At 47.3% G+C, this 12175-nt stretch overlaps 1 protein-coding gene across 4 annotated transcripts in view; it reads left to right on the top strand.

The window, feature by feature from the left end:
- The window catches only part of LOC119978888 (tudor domain-containing protein 5-like), a 65150-nt gene that overhangs the window by 36753 nt on the left and 16222 nt on the right, over positions 1 to 12175 (top strand). For 3 of the 4 annotated variants that reach the window (XM_038820798.1, XM_038820800.1, XM_038820801.1), the window contains 5 exons: positions 6858 to 6924; positions 7587 to 7787; positions 8802 to 8981; positions 10128 to 10295; positions 11230 to 11386. In XM_038820798.1, coding sequence (XP_038676726.1) covers positions 6858 to 6924; positions 7587 to 7787; positions 8802 to 8981; positions 10128 to 10295; positions 11230 to 11386 — 773 coding nt within the window. The remainder of the gene's footprint in view (positions 1 to 6857; positions 6925 to 7586; positions 7788 to 8801; positions 8982 to 10127; positions 10296 to 11229; positions 11387 to 12175) is intronic. The other variant, XM_038820799.1, reaches the window with a different exon arrangement.

Genomic DNA, 12175 nt, shown 5'->3' on the forward strand with positions numbered 1-12175 from the left:
GCTCATATTACTGAAGTGATGTCAGAGGGTGGGGGTAGCTGAGTTGAGCTCACTTGTGCTTTTAGTTTCAGTTTGAGAGAGCAGCTGAAAAGTGCCTGGCTGGTTTGCTGAGAGCTGCATGAAGAAAAAGAGCTTAGGTGTGTCTGTGTTTGCAGTGAGCTGGAGCTGCGGTGATATCTGCCAGCAAAGACTCTGAATCATTTGAGTGATTTAAACTAATGATAGTAATGTCTTTAACCTGATGTGTTTCTGTTTAAAGGTGTTAAGTCTTTTGAAGGTTTGAAGGAACATTTTGAGGGATTATTTAGTATTGTATTATTTTCGGGGTTATCTTTGAAGTAAGGGGTGGTAAGTGATCCAATGTTTATTTTAAAAGGTTAAGTTGAATTCATGGAATAAACATTGTTTTGTATTTAAAAACCCACGTGTCCATAATTGTAATACCACACCTGGAGACCAAGCCGTGTGCTTCAAAAGCAACAATACGTTAAAGGGAGAGGTTGGTTGAACTCCATGATACATTTTGGGGTTCTGAAAACGCCGCTCCCATAAAAGTAGTAACTAATCTGGGTCAGGTGGAGGTTACGTTGAGCGAGGGAGAGGCCACCCTCCCCCGAGATGTCCCCTTTTGAGGACTTCTTGATTGACCTTGAGATTTGGCTCTACTGGGGATGTAGTATCCTGTTGGCTGTGGGACCTGAGTTTGGGTCTGAGTGTTCCGGTTTAGCATTTAGAATCTTTCTTCAGTTGGAGATTAGGTTGGATGGAGGAGTAAGTTGCCCTCCTCCAAGTGATCTTATATGGGGTCTTCCAGGACTGTCCTCCTCCTTGAGGCTTGGGTTCCTCTGGGAGAGGCAGTATCCTGTTTCTTATGAGGTTATGCTGTTCTGTTCCTGGTACCCTTTCTGTGAAAGTGTACATTGCCAGACCATATTGGACGTCAATTGGCTAATCCTGGTGTTCCTCTCTTTCAGGGGTTTCCTTTCTTTATCAGGACGGGAGAGGTGCTGAAATGGGCTCAGATTTTTCAGAAAGGTCTCCCTTATCTTGTCGAGAGGAGGAGGGTTGTATCGCCCTCCGGGATATCCAGTTGATGGGTGTCTTGACTATTCTCTCGTCGACTGGGCTTCCTTGGTGGAGAGTGGTTTAGATTTTCCAGTGTTGGCAGGGCCTGAACGGTGCCTCTGATTTGGATGGGGAGGAGTGAGTCAGTGTGTTGCGTGTCTTGGCATGGTGTATGAATCCTTGGTTAATTTATGGCGTACACCAGAAATGATCAATAATGATCACTCTACTATACTAGACTTTGGTTTTTTTTTTTGCATCTGATGGTTGTACGTAGGATATCCCTTTAGAACAAAGGTCGTGGTGAATTATTTCTATATTTCTTTTTTTCCTTATTTTGGGGTAAAAGAATTGTTGACTGGATCCTGCAAAAGTACACACAGGTCTCTTATCCGAGTAAAAGACATTTCTAAAGTATCGCTGGTGCCTCTGGTATAATTGGAATGAGTGTGTGTTAGTACCCGACCTACAGCAAAGCCGTGACTCCAGCTGCCTTGGATTTCCCTGCCACTGGGCCAAGACCTCGCTCCGCTGGGATGGTGTGGTGGTTGGTGTGCAATGAGCACCCCACGTTAAAAGAATCCATGCAGAGGCATCTTCCACCCCACCCACCCAAGTGAATTTTGGGTCCTGGAACGTCAGGGCCCTCATGGACAACTCCAACAGCAACAGAGCTGAACGTCGCACTGCCATCATAGCCCGGGAACTCCAACGCCAGAACATTGACAACACCGCCCTGAGTGAGACATGACTGGCAGGAGGTCAGCTTAAAGAACAAGGTGGCGGATATACCTTCCTCTGGAAAGGCAAACCAGGAGAAATGAAATGAAAATCGCTAAACCAGCCCAAGGAGAAGAACGGCGTCTCTACGGAGCCGGCTTCGCCGTAAAAAAACAAATTGGTCAGACGTCACGGGGTGAGCAAACGACTCCTGATCTCACAGCTCGCCCTAGCCCAGAAACAATACACTACAGCCGTGAGTGCCCACGCCCCAGCCTTAAATACAACAGACGAGAAAAATGAGGCATTCTACTCCAGCCTCAACCAATCGCTGCCCCGCATCCCAAAGGGAGAGGAGCTGATTCTCCTCGGTGACTTCAATGCTAGAGTCAGGAAGGACGTAGACCGTCGGAAAGGCAGGGAGGACGTGAGAAAAACAAACGCCAATGGAGTCCTCCTCCTGACAAAAAATTTTTTAAGAACATGCCCCTTAAATCACAAACACCCTGTTCTGCCAGAGAGACGAGCAGAAGACTCCTGCTCCAAGCACTGGCACCTAATAGACTATCATCATCATCCGGGCAAGGGACCGCAATACAACGTCCGAATCACCCAGCCTCTGCTGGACTGACCGCTCACTAATCCGCTCCACCGTCTCCATGACACTGGCCCCAAACCGCACAGGCAGAAAAATCTCGCCCGCAGGAGACTCAATGTGGCTGGACTCAGAGACCCTGAGAAGAAAGAGCTGCCCAGTCTGCACCTCACAGTTAACCCGGTGACGACCATCGAGTCAGAGCCCAACGACGCCCACAGCGCCTGGTCCACCTTAAAACCCACCATAGTCCGCGCCTGCGAGGAGACGCTCCGGCTTGCAACCAGGAAACAGCAAGACTAGTTCGACTAGACCAATTGGAAGATTCAGTATCTCCTTGAAGGCAAACGCAAGGCGTTCCTAAATTGGCAGCTCCACCAAATCTCGAGTGAGAGGAAACGAGCCTACAGGCAACTGAGGGCAACCAAGAACTTGCGACTTAAAGAACAGATGGTGGGTGGAAAGAGCGCAAGAGACTCAGCAACTCACCAACAACCATGATGTGTGCAGCTTCTTCAGCACAATCAAACCATCTCCGGTCTGTGTACCCAGGGACCCACCCAACCGAGAGCCAGAAACGGAGAGGCGCTCTTCAAAGACAGAGAGGCAGTCAATGTTCCCTGGAGAGAGAACTTCGAGGACCTCCTCAACCAAGACACATCCTTCGATACAAGCATCTTCGACACTATCCCGCAACACGCTACCCGCCACCATCCCGCAACACGCTACCCGCCACCATCCCGCAACATGCCACCATCCCGCAACATGCCACCATCCCGCAACACGCTACCCGCCACCATCCCGCAACACGCTACCCGCCACCATCCCGCAACACGCTACCCGCCACCAACCCGCAATACGCTACCCGCCACCAACCCGCAACACGCTACCCGCCAACATTCCACAACACGCTACCCGCCACCATCACGCTACCGCCACCATCCCGCAACACACTACCCGCCACCATCCCGCAACACGCTACCTGCCATCTTCTCGCAACACGCCACCATCCCGCAACAAGCTACCCGCCACCATCCCGCAACACGCTACCCGCCACCATCCCGCAACACGCTACCCGCCACCATCCCGCAACACGCTACCTGCCACCATCCCGCAACACGCTACCCACCACCAACCCGCAACACGCTACTCGCCACCATCTTGCAACACGCTACCTGCCACCATCTCGCAACACGCTACCCGCCACCATCCCGCAACACGCTACCCGCCACCATCCCGCAACACGCTACCTGCCACCATCTCGCAACACGCTACTCGCCACCATCTCGCAACACGCTACCTGCCACCATCTCGCAACACGCTACCTGCCACCATCTCGCAACACGCTACCCGCCACCAACCCGCAACACGCTACCTGCCATCATCCCGCAACATGCTACCCACCACCAACACGTAACACACTACTCGCCACCATCTCGCAACACGCTACCTGCCACCATCTCGCAACACGCTACCCGCCACCATCCCACAACACGCTACCTGCCACCATCTCGCAACGCGCTCCCCGCCACCATCTCGCAACGCGCTACCCGCGACACGCTACCCGCCACAATCTCAGCGCAACCCCAGTTCGTCGTGAGGTTGAGGAAGCCGTCCGTCAGCTGAAGAACAACAAAGAACAAAGGATAGTACAGCACAGGAACAGGCCCTTCGGCCCTCCAAGCCTGTGCCGATCATGCTGCCCGTCTAAACTAAAATCTTCTACACTTCCGGGGTCCATATCCCTCTATTCCCAACCTATTCATGTATTTGTCAAGATGCCCCTTAAATGTCACTATCGTCCCTGCTTCCACCACCTCCTCCGGCAGCGAGTTGCAGGCACCCACTACCCTCTGTGCAAACAAGGCCTCTGGTGCAGACGGAATCCCCGCAGAAATACTAAAATGCGACGGAGATGCACTCTTGACAAGAATCCACAACCTCATCAACCTTGTCTTGAAGGAGGAGACCATGCTGGATGATCTCAGAGATGCCTTAATTGTGATCATCTTCAAGAAAGGAGATCGGCCCGACTGTGGAAATTACCGCGGGATTATCTACTTTCCACCACAGGAAAGGTCATTGCAAGAATCCTTTGGAACCGCCTCCTCCCAGAAGCGGAAGAGCTCCTCCCCGAGTCTCAGTGCAGCTTCCGCCCATCAAGAGGCTCCATGGACACGATCTTCAGCGAGGGACAAATCCAGGAAAAGTGCAGGGAGCAGCATCAACCTCTGCACATGGCCGTCTTCGATCTCACAAAGACCTTTTACTCTGTCAGCTGTGAGGGATTATGGAACATCCTCCTCCAATTCGGCTGCCCGCAGAAATTCTTCACCATTCTCTGCCTGCTCCACGATGACATGCAGCTGTGATCCTCCCCAATGGAACCACCACAGACACAACACGTGTGCAGACTGGGGTCAAACAGACTGCGTCATCGCACCAACGCTCTCTCCGTCTTCCTCGCAGTGACACTCCACTCTGTCACCCTGAAGCTCCCCACTGGAGTGGAGCTAACCTAACAAAGTGGGAAGCAGTTCAACCTCCGACACCTCCAGGCCAGAACCAAGGCCACTCCAGCCTCTGTCATCGAGCTGCAGTACGCAGACGATGCCTGTGTGTGCGCACACTTGGAGACCGAGCTACAAATCATCGTCAATGCATTCACCCAGGCATATGAGAGAATGGGCTTCAGACTAAACATCCGGAAAACAAAGGTTCTCTGCCAGCCCACTCTTGCCGCAAAATCCTGCAAATCCACTGGCAGAATGGGTGTGCCAACGTGAGCGTTCTCTCCCAGGGCCAGTATCCCCAGTATCGAGGCACTGGTCACACTCGACCAGCTGTGATGGGCGGGCCACATTGTCCGCATGGCCGACACGAGACTCCCGAAACAAGTGCTTCACTCCGAGCTCCGCAATGGCAAGGGGTCATTGGGAGGGCAGAGGAAACGCTACAAGGACACTCCCTAAATAAATGGAACACCCCCAACGACACGTGGGAATGGCTGCCTTAGAACGCACAAACTGGAGAAAAGGCATCTGCGAAAGCACAAATCACCTTGAGCGTCACAGGGTGGAGCACGCAGAGGCCAAGCATAAACAGCAGAAAGAGAGCGCAGAATCCAAAGTGACTCACCCACCCACCGCATCAAACACCCACCTGCCAAGCCTGTGGCAGGGTCTGCGGATCCAGGATTGGACTATTTGGACACCGCAGAACCCACCTCCCCAGAGTGGAAGCGTGTCATCCTCCGGGACTACACAAGAAGGGAAGAAAAAGATGATAATTGGAATTGAGGAAGGTATGTTTTGGTGCTTGCCCAAACGGGGAGAAAATCTTATCCTATATTTTCTTTCGTTGTATGATGTGCACCAATTCACCATGTTTTAATGGCTTTATCATCAACTCCTTCATTCGCCAGTTTATCCATCAAACATTGGTCTTGCTGTAAAGAGAGACACCAAGTTTTAATCCTGTCTTTTTCTGTATTCATGTACACCGAGGTATTCATGATGTACTGTACCAGTTCTGAGGGTTTGTTCTGTTTATCGCAAAGATGGAATAAATCTAATAAAAATATATATTTTGAAAATGGGTCCCAGCAATCACTTTTTGTATTCAAACAGTATTCTCTCTGAGTCGTCATCACACGTGACCCCTGCCCCAAAACCGGACATTGGACCTCCAGGACTCCTGCCATTCCCTAACCCCCCACCCCTGGGACTCTGATCCAGGCAGAGCACTGCGCCTGGCCTGATTGATTGTTCCAGGCAGAGCACTGTGCCTGGCCTGATTGATTGTTCCAGGCAGAGCACTGTGCCTGGCCTGATTGTTTATTCTGGGGAGAACACTGCCTGGCCTGATTGATTGTTCGGGGCAGAGCACTGTGCCTGGCCTGATTGATTGTTCTGGGCAGAGCTCCTGCCATTCCCTACACTCCCATCCCTGGGACTCTGATCCAAGCAGAGCACTGCGCCTGGCCTGATTGATTGTTCGGGGCAGAGCTCCTGCCATTCCCTACACTCCCATCCCTGGGACTCTGATCCAGGCAGAGCACTGTGCCTGGCCTGATTGTTTATTCTGGGGAGAACACTGCCTGGCCTGATTGATTGTTCGGGGCAGAGCACTGTGCCTGGCCTGCTTGATTGTTCTGGGCAGAGCTCCTGCCATTCCCTACACTCCCATCCCTGGGACTCTGATCCAAGCAGAGCACTGCGCCTGGCCTGATTGATTGTTCGGGGCAGATACTGTTCCAGGCAGAACACTGTGCCTGGCCTGGTTGATTGTTCCAGGCAGAGCACTGTGCCTGGCCTGGTTGAGTGGTTGAAGAGCTATCCGGCAATCAGATTGACCGACAGCTCTCACGGGCAGGACTGCCTTCCTTCGCTTGCCAATCGCTCCCCATCCTTAAAATCATAACCTGTAAACTTAGATGAACAATGAATCCTAACATTGGTTCTATTGTCTTCCTTAGATGTTGCCATTCAAAGCTTCCCGCTCAAGGAATTCCATCAACGCTTATGTGGCTACAACCAACTGAGGTAGGGCAGAAGGAAAATGTGGTTTGAACCAACTTTGAGGATGTTTTAAAATTGAAACCCACTGCAACTGCTTTTGGTTGTGGGCTGTCCTTAAAGGCAAGTTTCCCAAGTGAAAGGTCATTTGTAGATAATGAGGTATTCCCATAGGGACTGAAGCCTAAATCTGTTCAAGTGAAGCAGGGTCAAAGGTCAAGTGTAATTCCAGCAGAACGCATCCCCTTTTTAACATCAGTCATTTGAGACTTCATTTTTCCACGGCTCCGTTTTGTTATTATTTATAGTTACTTGCAGCAATTAGGAAAATGCAGATGAAAAACTTGAGGGTGCAATTGCAGTTTAGTAAGTTTACATCAGTCATTTTCATTAGAAATGTGGCAGTAGGAATTTATAATCAAAGCGTGGACAGATTAATATTTTATTCATAGCAAATATTTTGTCTGGCATGAAACACATGGTGTAGTTTTGTATTCAAAAACAGACTTTGTTTCTCAGTTTTCTGCTGCTTATTAATTTTGGTCCGTTCAAATATTTGATAATTGAACAAATTGAAGTCCTCGGTTCAACCACTGGCTGGACACTGCCCAACAGACTTGATGCCTGGGAAATGCAATGTCATTCCAGCTGCAGCATTTCATCATAGAGATTTAATTTTCCTTCAACAGGATGACTGGAGCATTGCTGCTAAAAATCAGTTTCTGAGATTCTGTGGCAAGCAACCACTGGTGGCCCTGATTTGTGGCTACCTCGACGATGTGTTGCACTTGTTCCTCTGTGATACCTCGACAGACGAAGATGTCTACATTAATGATGTCCTGAAGAAAGCAGGCCATGCAGTGCCCAGCCTTACAAACAATGCTGCTAAGGTACAGTCAGTGCGTGCCAGTGTAGCAGCTTGCCATTGCACCCTAAGGGGAGGCTGCGGTGTTGGTGTTAATATCACTGGGCTAGTAATCCAGAGTCCCAGTGTGCTGCTCTTGGGATCTGCATTTGAATCCCACCACGGATGATGAAATCTGAATCCAGTAGAAATCTGTAATTAGGAAGTCTAATGATGTCCATGTAACCATTATTAATTGTCATAAAAATCCACCTGATTCACTGATGTCCTTTAGGGAAGGAAATCTTTTTTAATATAAATTTAGCGTACCCAATTCATTTTTCTCAATTAAGGGGCAATTTAGCGTGGCCAATCCACCTAACCTGCACATCTTTGGGTTGTGGGGCTGAAACTCATGCAAACACGGGGAGAATGAGCAAACTCCACACGGACAGTGACCCAGAGCCAGGATCGAACCTGGGACCTTGGCGCCATGAGGCAGCAATGCTAACCACTGCGCTACCATGCTGCCCGCAGGGCAGGAAACCTGCCACCTTTACCTGGTCTGTAGTTGTCCTTTAATTGCTCTCCCGGATGGGCAATAAATGCTGGCCCAGCCAGCGATGGCCACGTCTCATGAACAAATTTTTCAAATGTATTTTGGAATTGGATTTTCTTCAACTATTCCATGTGTTCGAAATACCCCCTTTAATTCCACTGACCCGCACACCATTCCTTGTCCAAAATGGTGAGCAGGTACCTGTTGAATCTTTGTCCAAATGCTGCTTCTCAGCCTGAAGCTGGGAGATTTCACCAAACAGTGTAGAATGTGACAGCATTCTGGCTTCCGCGGTACCTTTGCCTCGGCATTGCTGACGTGGAAAACAGATGGTTGGAGACAACAAATCCACTTGCTGTTCAAGGTTTTTGTACTCATTTTAAAATGAATAAAGAGAGAGGAGCAAAAGAGTCCTTGTTGGTGTTTGTTGGTTGGACTCCAGTATGACAGGAAGCCTTTTTCTGAGCTTTCATTATAACTTCTTTCTGGTTTTGGCTGTAGGGATTTGGGCTGTTTAATCCTGCTGCCCTGTATTTGAAATCAAAACTAATTTCTGTGAAGGAGGTGCCATCAAAAATAAATGAGTCTCCAACAACCCCACTTGACAGAAAACCCAAACCCTCCACAGCAGAGAAGGACAAACAATCAGACCTTCCAGCACAGGCAGAGCAGAATAAACGGGTGAGCTGATCTTCATTGTCTAAACTGTGGAATGGTGCATTATGGTAATCTTAAGTTTGGTTTTGTGTTTTTTGAAATAACTATCAGTTTCCTGTGTTGTTACACAAGCCAAGTCAAGACTATCTCTAATATTCAATTTAAAAGTCGATGGGGGAACTGGACCTAGGTAAGGAGAGGCGAGATCAATAGAGAAAGAATGCTTTTGATCCTGGAGGTGATAGAGGATGAGGACAGGAGGAGTAGATACGGTGAGAAGCTAATACTAAAATGCATGACTAGGAGCCATTTCTTTACGGTGGGACGAATGAGGAAATGGGATGGCAAAAGGAACAGGATAGAGAAGGTATGAAGGGGAGGGGAATAATGGTGCATAGGAAAAGGTTGGTTGGCACTATCAGGGCCAAGATTCTTCAGTGGGAAGGGAACCTATACTGTGCAGAGACCAATTCCATCTCTGATGGGCTTTGGTGAGAAGCAGGTGGGAATCTTGCTTTTGGGTTTGAATCAGAAGAGGAATGTGCTGTTTCAAGGCGAGCAAGTGGTTGCCTAGAATAATGATCGAAAGAACAATTTCTGTTTAAGCCAGGATGTTAAGTTACAGTAGCTGAGATTTGGAGGGGTTGTCCAGCAAACTTAGTGCTAGGCTGGTATTTAATCTGTGGTCAGAGGCTGTTTAATTACGTTTTCCATTTAATTCTCGGTTACAGATGTGTTTATTGAGACTGTAGCTGTTGGGTGAAGATTATTCTCACTTACAGTTTTGGTACCATTGATTATTCAGTTTTACCATTATCTGGTGACTCTCCGGAAGTTGCTGCCTTTACCAGTAGTCGGTGCACCGTTGCAGTGTTTGTTATCACCTAGCTTTGTGATTTGTGTGGAGGAGCATTTCAGGAGATGCTCCTTCAGACCTAGAGATAAACCAATCATTCCCATCCTCATCACAAATAGAACTAACTCCTAATTCTTGCCATCCTAAATGATGTTTATATGGAGCTAATATATCCATCGTTCCTCGCCAGTTTTACTAATGTGGCCACTCCACTCCAGGATCTTATTACTATACATTCAATTACAGCCTATTGTAATTAATTTGGATTCTATATATCACTAACAACATGTCAAGACATACCAATTCTTTTACAGAATTTTGAACCAGTAACGTTTGATTTACCATATTTGGAACCATATCCGTTTTGCTCGGTTACTTCAGTTGAAGACAATTGTAAATCTTCGAAGATGTCTACACTGGAAGCATCTGAAGAAATTCAATATGAGCTCCCAGCGCTCGAGGTTGTGGGAGAGGAAAAGCAAGTATGTGTTATCAACAAACAGGGATGACTGGTACCAGCTTTACCAGAAATTAAAATCCAGATTCCGTAACTGAAGAGTCTTTGCAATTGATGTAGATAGCTTGTAAAGTTGGAAGCCTATCTAAGAGGCTTTTCTCTCAGTGGAGACAATCTTTCACTAGTTTCCAGGTTTCATTTTACACTTTACTGGCTGCTCTGTCTGTGCTGCTCCCATCAAGTTTCCTGCTGCTCCGCCTCACGGCGCAGAGGTCCCAAGTTCGATCCCGGCTCTGGGTCACTGTCCGTGTGGATTTTGCACATTCTCCCCGGGTTTGCGTGGGTTTCGCCCCCACAACCCAAAGATGTGCAGGTGGATTGGCCACGGTAAATTGCCCCTTGATTGGAAAACATTAATTGGGCACTCTTAAAAATTTTTTTTTAATGTTTCTGCTCCCACTTCTGGCTAGACAGGAAATGCTGAGCCCGACATTCACCCTACCCTCCAATTCCCCCCCCCCCCCCCAGATTCCTTTTTCCCAAACCACAGCCTGTTCAACCACCAAATCGGAGTCAGTGGATAAAATAGGCTACTTTTGCACTGTAGGGTTTAAGGAGAGGTTTGTACTTCCTGTGTATTTATCATGCAGAAGTCCCTCAATCACCTGGTTGTTTGGATACAGTTGAGATGCAAATATTGGACAGACTTGGAAGACAAGAGGTTATTTGGCTTTGAGTTACAAATTCTTGAAGTTCAGATGACCCTTTGCGTTTCTTATGCCATATATTTTAGATTGAAGAATGATTTCTGCACAGAAAGTGGGGATAATGCAAAATATTTATTGTAATACCAAACATTTTTAGACACTGGTTGAATTAGTTTACCTTAACTTTCGATCACTTTTTCAGCAGGTTATCTTGTGTCTGTTCCTTTTTATTAACTGCATATATAATTATAGCAGAATCGATGTTGTGAATCATTGAACTCTGTGAATCACCTCCAAAATTCAGAGGCAATGTTAAAATCACAAGATGAGTTCTATATCTCAATAATTGATACCAAGCATTCTGTGGAACCATGCAGAGCAGAGATTCCAAGTGGGAATGACCAGCCTGGTGAGTATAGCCGTCTACTATTAAAATTGGAGAATTGGACATTTTGAGCAATGTAGGATACAGGAGTTTTTACTTTTAGAATTTCAAACAACATTTTTGTTTTAACACTAACTGCATGATTTGAAGGAGCGGAGTGGAATGATAACTGAGTGCAAAAATGTGAGCAAGATAACTGAACATCAAGATAAAATCATCACTGCTGGATGCTCTGCAATCGTATAATTTGTTTATAATGTACTTGCAAATTCTTCGCGGTGGACTTTGTAACTCTCCCAAGTTAAATACTCCCAACAGTTCACACCAGACCAGAATTAAATAAAGAACAGTCAAAGTTACTAAATCTTTGGAGAAGGTTTTGCTTTGCTGGTAGTATAGAGCTGAACCTATACACACTGGAAAGTAAGTTTAGCTTCTCATCTCCTGTTGAGTTACCTGGCTGGAATGGCAATAGCAGTAATTAGACCTTGATTGTATATCATTGAACTGGAGGGTAAAATTCATCCTGGATCCTATTCAGTCCACTATACAAGGACGCATTGAAAAGTATATGTGCATGTAAATGTTGGTTGGATAAGATCAGCCTTAGCTGTGGTGTTCACATTCAGGTGAGGCCACTTGCGTTGGACCTAGTGACAGTGGAATAATGCTCAATTATGATCTTAGATAAAACGAAAGATTGGCAAAATAAAATTATTTCTGGGGGGAAAATTATCATATTTTAGAAATAGCACTTTTAAAATTTTATGTCGCCATCCTACTTGAAATACATGGAAACTAGATGCAGGAGGA

This window comes from Scyliorhinus canicula, chromosome 15, assembly GCF_902713615.1.
Source record: "Scyliorhinus canicula chromosome 15, sScyCan1.1, whole genome shotgun sequence".
Taxonomy (NCBI): Eukaryota; Metazoa; Chordata; class Chondrichthyes; order Carcharhiniformes; family Scyliorhinidae; genus Scyliorhinus; species Scyliorhinus canicula.